This window comes from Leuciscus leuciscus (genome assembly GCF_965113295.1).
Source record: "Leuciscus leuciscus genome assembly, chromosome: 8".
Classification (NCBI taxonomy): Eukaryota; Metazoa; Chordata; class Actinopteri; order Cypriniformes; family Leuciscidae; genus Leuciscus; species Leuciscus leuciscus.
The window spans coordinates 40601547-40613611 of record NC_138732.1 but is presented as its reverse complement, the minus strand read 5'-3'; the positions used below and the strand labels follow the sequence as shown (position 1 = coordinate 40613611).

The window sequence follows — 12065 nt, the reverse complement described above, 5'->3', positions numbered from 1 at the left end:
GTGTAATTAAACAATTAAATAAAATTATATATAAAATTGAATTTTGCTGAACACTCTTTATTATTGCATTTACAGTAGAGGAATACAGAGCCATCACAAATAAATCTATGAAACAGAGCGAAAAAAAATCAAATCTTTTTTTTTTTTTTTTTACTATATATCTAATACATAAATTATCTTTTTCAACAGCAGAGAGGTCTCACTTTACGTTTGTTCTTTATCGAGATTATTGTGTCAGTGGAATTAAAGATTAAAGTCAGTGGAAACAGTCTTATTTTGGTACAACTGACATGAATTTATTTTCAAAAATGTTCATCTCCAATAAACCAGAATCATGTTCTATAAACAACAAGACCATGTTATTGTAAAAAAAAAACACATCAAAATTAATGAAAATAATGAGCCTTTTGGACTATGCTTTTATAAGTGCAACTGAAAAATCTAGAGTAAGATTGTTTCTGACTGATCTTTACAGAAACAACATAATGGAGAAAAACCTTCCTTGAATTACAGGATTTTTGACCACAGTTTCTGAAATATGCTGAGCAGTGAGCACTCAGTCACACACACACACACACACACACACACACACACACACACACACACACACACACTCTCTCTCTCTCTCTCTCTCTCTCTGTCACACACACACTCTCTCTCTCTCTCTCTCTCTCTGTCACACACACACGTACGCGCACGAAGCGCGTGAAATCTCTGCAGACAGCAGCGCTGCTCGCGGTACAATATGAGGTAATTCAGAGAGTATTTTACATCATTGAAGTCTTTTAAAACCAGAGTGATTATTTTCCACAGCTTTGTATTTCTCCTGTGTGTAAGGTCGCGTATGTGTAACAGTGCTGAAGTTAATTTAATAAAGCATCCAAAACTGTGCTAGTCATGGAGCTATATCTAGCTAACGGGGCTGAGGATGTGTGAATGATTAATGACACCAAAGGCGAACATACAAATATCAGTTGTGTTTACTAGTCATAGTACGAGCTGAGTTGGAGTAATAACAGGCAGAGTAATAAAGATAATCCATAGCTTGAGCACTCGTATGCTAAAAACACAGCTGTCATGCACGTGTGCGCATGCGCAGGGAGCGATCATATGTTTCCTGCTCTTGGTGTTATTTAAAGGTATAATACAAGGTTTTTAGATTAAAATATCCAATAAATCACTAAAACGGTGTTATATATTTTGACTTGTGTATTTACACTATCCCAAATGTCCCCAAAAATGTTAAAATCCAGATAAATCAGCAATTTTTTCAACCTGTGTAATGTGTCGGGTCAAATTGGGTCCTCCCATGAAATCTGGTCTCTATCAACTGTCGGCTAATGATTATACTTAGTACGTTAGCCAACATACGAACGATATTAGGCAATTTAAAATATGTATAGCTTACTATATAGTGTATAAAAGCAATTGAACGATATTTATTGTACCTGATAAACTAATTAGGTCTTTAAAAAGTCTTACATTTGGTTTGATAAAATTTAAGGCCATAAAACTATTAAAAGTATAACAAAAGTGTAAACTATCATTTTAAGAGGTCTTACATTTCGGGACTGCAAAACAGAGGTTTATTATACTTAAGAAGTCTATGATTTCATTAAATAAATGTGAGCGCCTCGTGGTTTCAGAGCATTTCGCGGTCAGTGATACGACACATTAATGCCGACTGACAAGCGATAGCTTATGATGCACCTTTGATGAGCTGTCAATGTTTACGTTATGGTTTTTATATTTTAAATTATTCTAGATGGTTGTAAGAGTGCGCATTTTAATGTCGATCATATCTTCTGTTTATTTTATGTGTCCTTTTGAATGAGCAGCTGGAATTAGCAAAGCATCAGACATTTCAAAATAAGAGTCCCTGTGTATTTCGTTCCCTGCGCTTTCGAGAACGCTCACTTCTTATTGCGCAGCTAATACGCAGTGGGGACGCAATGTAAAACGCCACACTATTAGCAACTGACTCGGTCCTGAACTGGAGCTCAGCGCAACAAGCCCGAGATTCACAGTAAGACACGAGCCACTAATAAAAAACTCCCGATAGGGATATGAACTCAACGGGGACCAGACCTGAGTCGGGTCCTTATGACATATAAGGAGGGCAGGAGCCTCCGGGGGCCAGGCTCGCTCCGTGTGAACAACATTACTTCCTAGGACAGATTTGTGCTTATGGACAGTAAATTCGTGTTTAGATCGATAAGACCAGACTACCGTCAGGTCAGACTCCATATTATAGTTTTACAGTTTTTCAGCGAAAGTGGCTTTAGGTCAGCCGACTGAAGTGGCTCAAATGGGGGGCCCCTCAGGGCCCCAAGGACCGTGGAGAGGTCCCAAGCCGGTATAGAAGGGGGCAGAGGGGGGTTCATCCTCCCCTTTGAGGAAGCGAATGACGAGGTCGCTTCTCCCTAGTGATTGGCCAGCCACAGGAGCGTGGTAGGCTGTTATGGCCGCCACATACACCTAGAGCGTGGAGGGGGTGCGTCCCGCGTCCAAAAGCTCTTGAAGGAAAGAGAGCACCACTGATACCTCACATGAATGGGGTTCGAGGTCCCTAGCCGTGCACCAGCTGGTGAACACCGACCATTTCAGAGCATAGAGGCGCCTCGTAGACGGCGCTCTAGCCTCAGTAATAGTTTCTAGGACTCTCTCTGGGAGGTCCCAGGATACCCGTTGAGGGGCCACACATGGAGGGCCCACAAGTCGGGGCGAGGGTGCCAAATCGTCCCGTTCACCTGTGTGAGGAGATCCTTCCTCATAGGTATAGGCCAGGGGGCTGTGTTCAGCATCTGCGCCAGCTCTGGGGACCATACCTGGGTCTTCCAGATGGGGGCTACTAGAAGGACTGCGCATCTGCTCCTTCTGATCTGCTCGATGACCTGAGGAATCATCGAAACGGGAGGGAACGCATAGAGCGGGCGTCTGGGACAGGCATGGGCCAGAGCATCCCTGTTCTTCAAAAAGATCATTGTGCAGTGAGTGTTGCTCTCTGAGGCAAAGAGGTCGACCTCCACCCTGCAACTTAGGGTGCAGCTTATCAAATTCCTCCTGTAGCTTCATAATGGCATCAGCATACTTCTCACCACTGAACGGTGTTCCCACATCCATGAGTGCCTTGCATGCTGGAAAATGGCAGAGGTTTGTCTGAGAGAGCTGGGCTTTCCATAACACAGGTTTTGTGGAGAATGCCCTCACATTGTCATAGGCAGCACTCACAAGCTGCCAGTGCTTAAGCCCCTAGATCTGATATGGTTGATGCATTTCACAACAGCAGACATCACACTGTCAAACCTCAGGCATTTGCCGCTGATGGGTAGTGCAGTGCAGAGCAATGGCCTCCTCCACATTCTCCTCTTCCAGTTTTCTTTGAACAAGTGCCACCAGTCACCAGTACGAAGGAACTTCGTTTGCATGTAAACTGAGAAAAACTGAGTTTGAGGCAGCCGATGTCACAGTACGCGACAGAACTTGCACCTGCATCAAAAGTGTGACCTATGTTTACATTTTCATTTGGCTATGGTGATCATGGATGCATTCAGAGTAGTAGTCACATTTATGTTGGTGCAAACCCTTTTCGTCTGTTTGCATTTGCAAATACATCTGCTCTATTATGCCGAGGAGCAGAGACTGATTGGCTAACGTGGGCTTGAGCTTCACGTTACACTGCCACCTACAGGTTTGGCGTGCTCTTGACGGCATATATACACGGGTTCGTGTAAACAAACACTTTTCTGAAAACTGACAGGTGTGCACAATGTTATTTTTGAAAACGGAGAGGGTGAAATGTCCGTAAATGGTCCGCGTTGGTCGGTACAGTGTTAATTGGCATTTAGGATAATCAAAGATTTATTTTTTGATTTTTGTTGTTGCGATCACATGGCGACCCAGCTAGAATAGTCTTGCTTGTGATGGAGCAGATCCTATTTGTTGCAAATTGCCCTAATTCAGAATTGCACAAGATATAAAAGAAAAAAATGTCTTTACAAGGTGAAATGAAAGAAGAACGGTTTCACCAATCCGTGTGCTCTTAGAGGCGGCGTTGTCCTGGCCAAAGTCTCGGCATGCGATGAAACTGCAGCACTTGCTTATACTAAACAGCAAGTTATCGTGGATAAAAGTCTTTTTATATAAAGGTGTTTGTCTGAATGTCTGACTGTCTCGCACTCGAGATTCGCACAATCGAGACGTTCTCGTCCGAAATCTTCGCACGTTAAAAAATAAATATGACCTCACATTGTCAATGCCGTTTACATACTTCCCCCGAAACTTTCTTCCGTCATAAAAAAATTCGGATCGGATCAAATTTTCCGCGTTTTTCACAATTTGTAGCAACAATTTTGAAAGGTGTTTTGACAATTCAGAGCCACCGTACAAGCGAACGGCAAAATCCAGAGCTGTTCAGGATCAATTGGTGGTCTTGATTTTAATATGTGGCTCCAGTATCGCTAGCAAAGCATCAAACTGAGCCACTGACATCCTGAAGTAAACTTTGAATCCCTCGGGATAATCTGGCAGCGTACTCTCCTTCCTCTCTACGCAATCTCAGGATTGGATGAGGGACCCAATATGTCCTAATTTTTTTCTCTTTTTAGGAAGAGAGAGGACAACAAAATCATCCTCACTCCTTGAAGACTCTATTGTTTTGCGAATTTTTTCGCGACTGATTAATTAAAACGATAATTAATACGAAAATTTCGAACTCAGTGTGCAAGGACCTTAAAGTCCCCCTGTAGTCAATAATTGTATCCATTAAAACTCATCTTTGATCACCAAAATGACATATTTAAACAGTTTTTCATGTGAAAAGTCTTTTTCATGCCTTAAAATATCTTGACTGTAACTCGACACCCTTGCCTCATTTAGTATTTACGGTTCTATGAATATGCAAATGAGCCCCGCCTCCACTCACTCAGCTCAGAGATCCACTGGTTGACGATCACACGTTGATCTGATTGGTTACAAGGTAGTTTTTGACGTCAGAAACACCAGCGATTTCAAAGCGTGTGTTTGAGACTGTCTTTGGTTCACTGCAGTTTTAAGGAGAAAATACTCAGCAATGGTGTCAACTTATGAATTTACACATGGTTTGTCTTAAAGCATATTAAAAACACCACCTAGACACATAAACAACATTAAAAGCTGGGTTTTCTTTAAAACCACATTGTTTGATCACTTAAACCTATCACTCATAAGTAAAAAATAGCCTAAATGATGAATGAAGAAAACAGCTTTGCATTTAAAAGATGTTCATGTCTTTCTTTCTTCAGTGGAAAAGAAATGAAGGTTTTTGAGGAAAACATTCCAGGATTTTCTCCATATAGTGACTTCAATGGGGTCCAACGGGTCGAAGGTCCAGATGTGAGTTTCAGTGCAGCTTCAAAGTCTCGACACGATCCAGCCGAGGAATAAGAGTCTTATCTAGACAAACCATAGCTCGTTTTCTAAAATAATAAACATTTATAGCCTATACTTTTTAACCACAAATGCTCGTCTTGCACGTCCATGACTTCATGCATTAGGTAATCACGTTGAAAGGTCATGGCGGAAGAACAGACCTAGTGTTTACAAAGGGAATGTGAAAAGACTAAGTCAAGTGCCATTTACAAAAAAATAAATAAAAAAAAGGTGTTGGATGAAAATGAGATTGAGTTTTTCACCCTATCCTACAATTATGAACCAGAACACGCGTGACCTTTCAACGTGATTACGTAATGTGTGGCACATCACAGAGCTAGTGCAAGACGAGCATTTGTGGTTAAAAAGTATATAAATGTTTTGTTTATTAAATGGCGGATGGTTTGTCTAGATGAGACTCTTATTCCTCGGCTGGATCATGTCGAGACTTTGAAGCTGCACTGAAACTCACATCTGGACCTTCAACCCGTTGAACCCCATTAAAGTCACTATATGGAGAAAATCCTGGAATGTTTTCCTCAAAAACCTTAATTTCTTTTCCACTGAAGAAAGAAAGACATGAACATGGGTGACGTGGGGGAGAGTAAATTATCAGGAAATTTTTATTCTGAAGTGACCTACTCTTTTAATGTGTGAAACTGGCTAATGTTGTGTCACTGTGTTTGCACTTGTGCTTCATGTAGTGTGTATGCTTGTGTCTGCGTGTGTTTGTCAGGCTGCACTGAGCGCGTGCCGCTATGAGTGGGAAGAGCCTCTTGTTGAAGGTCATTCTCCTGGGGGACGGCGGCGTGGGCAAAAGCTCCCTCATGAACCGCTACGTGACCGACCGCTTCGACTCGCAGTCGTTCCACACCATCGGCGTGGAGTTCCTGAACCGAGACCTGGAGATCGAGGGCCGCCTGGTGACCCTGCAGATCTGGGACACGGCGGGCCAGGAGCGCTTCAAGAGCCTGCGCACACCTTTCTACCGCGGCGCCGACTGCTGCCTGCTGACCTTCGCCGTCGACGACCTGCAGAGCTTCCAGAACCTGGGCTGCTGGAAGAAGGAGTTCATGTACTACTCAGACGTGCGAGACCCCGAGCGCTTCCCCTTCGTGGTGCTGGGAAACAAGGTGGACAAGGACGAGCGTGAGGTCGGGGAGGACGAGGCCAGGGCTTGGTGCGAGGAGAACGGATGCTGTCCGTACTTCGAGACCAGCGCTAAAGACGACATGAACGTGGGGGCGGCTTTCGAGGCTGCGGTTCGGGAAGTCCTGGCCAGCGAGGATCCCATTGATCATGCTCTCCTGAGCAGCTCCATCGACCTTCACGGGAACCGTAAAGTGTCTCGCTCGTCCTGTTGCTGAGGTGTCTTTCGAATTGCTCCTGTCCATGTTAGTGTTGTCAAAAGTACCGACTTCGGTACCAAGTCGGTACTGAAATTTTAAAAATGTGACTCGTTGAGTGGAATCATAAACGCCTCTGATTGGCCGCTGTGTTCACAAGCTCATCGGATATGTCTGTGATTGGCTACAATGATCAGCGCACGGGAGCGCTTGGAAGTGTTTTGAAAGCACTAGCAGGACCGATCCGCTGATGGACGCCTGCTTTACAGCGCTCCCGTGTGTATCTGTGCAAGCGTTCGCTGAAGAGCATCATTGGATTGATATTTACAACATGTTTTTGAAACGCTGATCATTGTAGCCAATCACAAACATATTTAATGAGCGCGCGAGTACAACGGCCAATCAGAGGCACTCAAAGAGTCAAATTTGTAAAATTTCAGTATCAACTTGGTACCGAAATCGGTACTTTTGACAACACTAGTCCGTGTGGACTCACACTCTCCTGCTGATGTGCCTGAGAGCTTTCCGGACCGGACGCGTCTCGTGAGCTACATGTGTGTTCTACCCAAACTCATCCACAGTCTGGAACAATAGCGCTGGGCAACGATTAATCGCGATTAATGGCATCCAAAATAAAAGTAAATAAATATTTTATATATAAATAACACGTTTTTCTTAAATATAGGCTATACATGTATGCGTGTGTATTTATATCTACAAAAATAATTATACACAGTTACATATATTATGTAAACACAAACTTTTATTCTGGATGCGATTAATCGCGATGACTCATTGCCCGGCGCTACAATCCCTGATCATTCCCCGGTCGAAGGCTCTTCTGCTTCTGGTGTTTGACGAGTCTCACCGCAGATCCGGCCGCTCTTCTACATTCTGCTGTTTTAAATGCACCATCTTACTATGTTGTGGTACTCGTTTTGTCTGATATTTTAAAATGCATAACCCCAGAGAGTGACACATTGCTGACCGCTGCTGTCAGTGATATAATATTGCTTGAGAGAAAGGGCGTTTATGTGGTATTGAAAGGCATTTTTAATTTATTGTGCTCATATAAGTTATTCTTTGGGTGACGTCTGACGAGAATATGTTTGGGTCATATTTCACCACAAATTCACCACGTGTTGTGATATTATCAATAACACATTTTGACCACATTCTCATTATCAAAATGTGAAGAAAAAAAAAAGCGTTTTTTTGGTATTGGCTTCAATTTATGCTGGTTTCAATAATTATTAAAAATAATTGTGTCCAGACAGGATGAATGAATTATAGGAAGAAAAAAAACTTAATTTTCTTAATGCAAAGTTGATTTTGGGATGAAATATGACCATTTCTTCGTTAGATTCACCCTATTATGGTACGTGTGGTCAAACACACAACCTCAGGTTAGCATATTGCTAGCGGACTGTCTGAGATGCATCGGTACAGCATTACTTTTTTAGACAGAAAAAAGTTTTCTTGTTTTGTGAGGTACAGAGAGTTGGTGTTGGATATTAAATATCTTGTTTTTGTTTTATTTTTTTAAATAATTTAGTTTCAGTTGTCAGCCTGTGTTGTGTATATTTGAGCAATTTTACAATGTCTAATTGAAGGCTGTGCTGTAGAGAGAAAGTCTTGTTTGTGTGTGTGTGTGTTTGAGGGTGAAGCCCAAAGGATACTGCGGTTTTTACATGCGAGGGTCCGCGTAAAGTGCGCGTAACGCAAATGTTGTCACTAGAATAGTTTGCGCGCCGAAAGATTTTTGTCCCGTGCATTACTTGTGCGCACATGCACACTGAGTTTGTTTTGCACTAAAAGTTCCACTAGGTGGCAACACTGTCCCGGGCCGTTGTTTTTACAGAAGAAAACTAAACTAAAGTATGGAAGCTTGTTTCCGCCACAGAATAAAACATAAAAAAAGGTAATTCTGACTTTTTATCTCAGAATTGCATGATATAAAGTCGCAATTGCGTGTTATAAAGTCAGAATTGTGATATAAAGTCGCAATTGCGTGTTATAAAGTCAGAATTGTGATATAAAGTCGCAATTGCGTGTTATAAGGTCAGAATTGTGTGATAAAAAAGTCGCAATTGCGTGTTATAAAGTCAGAATTGTGAGATATGAACTCGCAATCCTGAGGAAAAACGTATTTTTTCCTTAGAATTGGACTTTTTATCTTATTTTATACGTTTATTTCTTGCAATTCTGACTATATCTCGCAATTCTGAATTTATTTCTCAGAATTGCGAGATATAAAGTCATAAACTTGCAATTGTCAGATAAAAAGTCGCAATCATCTTTTAAAATGTTTTATTCTGTGGTGGAAACAAGCTTCCACACTAAAGACTGTAACACCACCGGGTGCCCGCAGTGACCAGTGCTTGTGTGAGAGGGTTATCACGCAACTATAGTTTAGAAGACTACAAAGACATTTTTAACGCCCATAACTTCTGGAGAAAAATAGCGCAGACACTGGACGAAGATGAATCTTCCCAGAGCGCAGTATCACGTGGAGTAAGCTCTGAAAGGCTTCACCTGAGTGTAAGAAGCGCAGTGTACTCTGGGCTTTAGCTGCACATCTGTCTCTCTGAAGGACTCTCTCAGGAGCGTTGCTTAGACAGACGCAGACTTGGAGAGGTCAGCTGATCAATGCACTCGCATCCATCCTTTCCTCAGTTTCAGTTCAGTGTTGATTTGAAACCAAAGCACATGGTACCCAGTATCTTGCACTGACCTTTGACCCTGATTAGAGGGCACTTTTTATTTTTAGAGCATTTAATAGGTACTTATTTCACTTTTATCTTTTATAATATTGACTCATTTCCTAGTGCTTTCCGCCCAATATGAATGTTTTCTACACCTGTACTGCTACAGCTCTCAGTATAAGCAGAGAGAGCCTGATGTTCTGACAGCTTGCTGTCACTGGCATTAACGCGTAACATGTAGCCGTGCTTCTGTTTACACACCTCCGCTTGCCTACATGTAAAACACAAGACATCGTTTGTTGTTACTTAGTTTTTGATGACGGACCTCACATGGTTTTTGGTACACTGTGAAATGGAAATGCAACACTGTGTTTCCCGTACACAAACTGCTGAACTTATTCATTCTGATACTGGATAGTGTTTTCCAGCTAATAAAGGTACCAAACGTCTGGGTTTACAGAGAAGAAATGTTACGTCAGATCTCTATTACACGATGGAAAGATTCTCCACACAAATGCAGAAGTGCAACTGTTGGACGTGTTGTTACAGAAGTCTTTTCATTAGTCAGTCGAAATGTCAACTTGATAATGTGAACTAAAGCTTTGCAATAAGCTGGTGAATCTCACAGAGAAATGTGCAGGTCATTTCCACCACAAGAGCAAAAAGAAACCGGAGAAATGAAGCCTATTTATAAAACTATTGCATTCTGATTTTATGACAATTAAATATTTTTTCCCTCTCAAAATTCTCATTTGCAATTACTCTAGTATAGTAATGAAAATCTAGACACAATGATGGACAACAAATGGAATGGCATATGTGTGTGTGTGTGTGTGTGTGTGTGTGTGTGTGTGTGTGTGTGTGTGTGTGTGTGTGTGTGTGTGTGTGTGTGTGTGTGTAAATATATATAAAGGATAATACATAGCGAATACAACCTCGACGCGAATCGGGGTCTTGAATCAGCCTGAAGGGGTTGTATTCGCTATAACAACCGCCTCACTCTACATTATCCCGCTTATTACATGCCTACCCACCAAATAAATCAATAATTTGACACAAAATATTGATTTAAAAAGGAGTTAATTGATTTAAAAACGATTGTATTGCTTCCGCTAAAGAAAATAGTCCGTCCGCGTCCATAGCAACGCTCTGTTTTTCATGGCAACGGTGTGTTATAGTTCGCAGCGTCTGTTATCAAGAAATAACACACCGCATTATACATTAGAATTCAGCCAAGCCATGTAATTTGGTGGTGAAGTGTTTCCTGGATGTTTTTGGTGAGATTCACCCGAGCTGTTTCGGCTCGAGCCGGTGTTGTAGCGTTCCCTGACACAGTATTGATCATGTTACAGTTCACACGAGTATTGAATCGCATTAAATAATAATACTGTATTTTTCATTATTTTTCAACTGTGGGGGATGAAGTGTGGTGAATTAAGGGCATTACTGCATTGAATACTGTGTGATTGGTATAAGGTTGGTACTGTAGTGTTCAATCAACCCTGTATTCACTGACATGCAAACCGCGTCTTTAAATGGACCAAATGAGTGTTTGGAAAGCAGGGATTGTGTTATAATCCCTGAAAATGTCTGGACCACAAATGTCTGTTTCACATCATCTCCGATGCAATAAGGAGGTCAAGACTGCTTTAGTTTGCAAGAATCCAATGCGACGAATAAACAAACTGCAACAGCAATCGTATAATGTGTGGTTTATGCTTTAACTCATAGACTGTCGTCGTTTTAAACATGTTAAACAAAAGGCTCTTTCCTGTTTAGCCAGGTAACAATCTTTGTAACTCAAATACAGTGTTTGGTTTATAACGTTAACTCAATATGTTTCCCTCAGTCGGGATGTTCATCTGGAGTCACACATCTGGTGTGTGTAGATCGTAAGGGGAACGCAGGGTTCCTCTGTGCTCATCTAACACTCTCCCGAAGAGCGCATGGAGTCTCCTCTCCTCCCTCTCTCTGCGATCACGCTCTGCTAACACAAGCTGCCATGCTGCGAGATGCAGGGGACAGTGAATCTATGAATAACAGAACACACATTAACACACAACTCAAGGCTTTGACCTTTATTTCAGCTGAACCTCCAGTTTATACAGTACTGTGCAGCCGACAGCAGGATACAGTGAGAAACCCGAGCTGAGCAAAGCAGTGAGAGTCTGGACACAGAAATCTAGGAAACACTGTTAGTGCTAATAATAATAAACAAACTGAAAAAAGTTAAATCACTGATTAATTGAAGCAAAAGAAAGCGTTATACAATAACTACAATAATAATCTCCTGATAATTAGAGTTACATAACAAAATAGTTCACGGTTCAGATATTTGTCGCAGTCACATGTCGTTCCAAACGTTATTTTTGTTTTGGTCCCATGCCAGTGCCACCTTTTCAAAGACAATTAATTCAGTACTGTTATCAATTTGACACTATCGGATGAGAATAAAACTTTGACTGAATTGAGCGGAATAACAACACTTTGTCTTCTGCAGAGCTGTTCTAAAGACAAGCCGTTCTAAAAACCCAGAGTTCTAAATACACTCGAGTTAAACTTTAAAAAATGTGTTTCTAGACCTTGCATTTTTTTCAGCAACCCG

At 41.6% G+C, this 12065-nt stretch overlaps 1 protein-coding gene across 2 annotated transcripts; it reads left to right on the top strand.

Moving 5' to 3' along the window:
* Positions 1-677: 677 nt before the first annotated feature.
* rab9b (RAB9B, member RAS oncogene family) lies at positions 678-11157 on the top strand. Of its 2 annotated transcripts, none has more exons than XM_082178457.1 (2): positions 678-750; positions 6146-11157. In XM_082178457.1, the coding sequence occupies exon 2, from the start codon at positions 6168-6170 to the stop codon at positions 6774-6776; it is 609 nt and encodes a 202-aa protein (XP_082034583.1). In that variant the 5' UTR covers positions 678-750; positions 6146-6167; the 3' UTR covers positions 6777-11157. The 2 variants fall into 2 exon arrangements, with proteins under 2 accessions (XP_082034583.1, XP_082034584.1); XM_082178458.1 differs by having other exon boundaries at positions 6114-11157.
* The last annotated feature ends 908 nt before the right edge of the window (positions 11158-12065 follow it).

Bases quoted from the DNA above. Each gene is read 5' to 3' on its own strand.
- rab9b (XM_082178457.1), top strand. From the start codon at position 6,168: ATGAGTGGGAAGAGCCTCTTGTTGAAGGTCATTCTCCTGGGGGACGGC.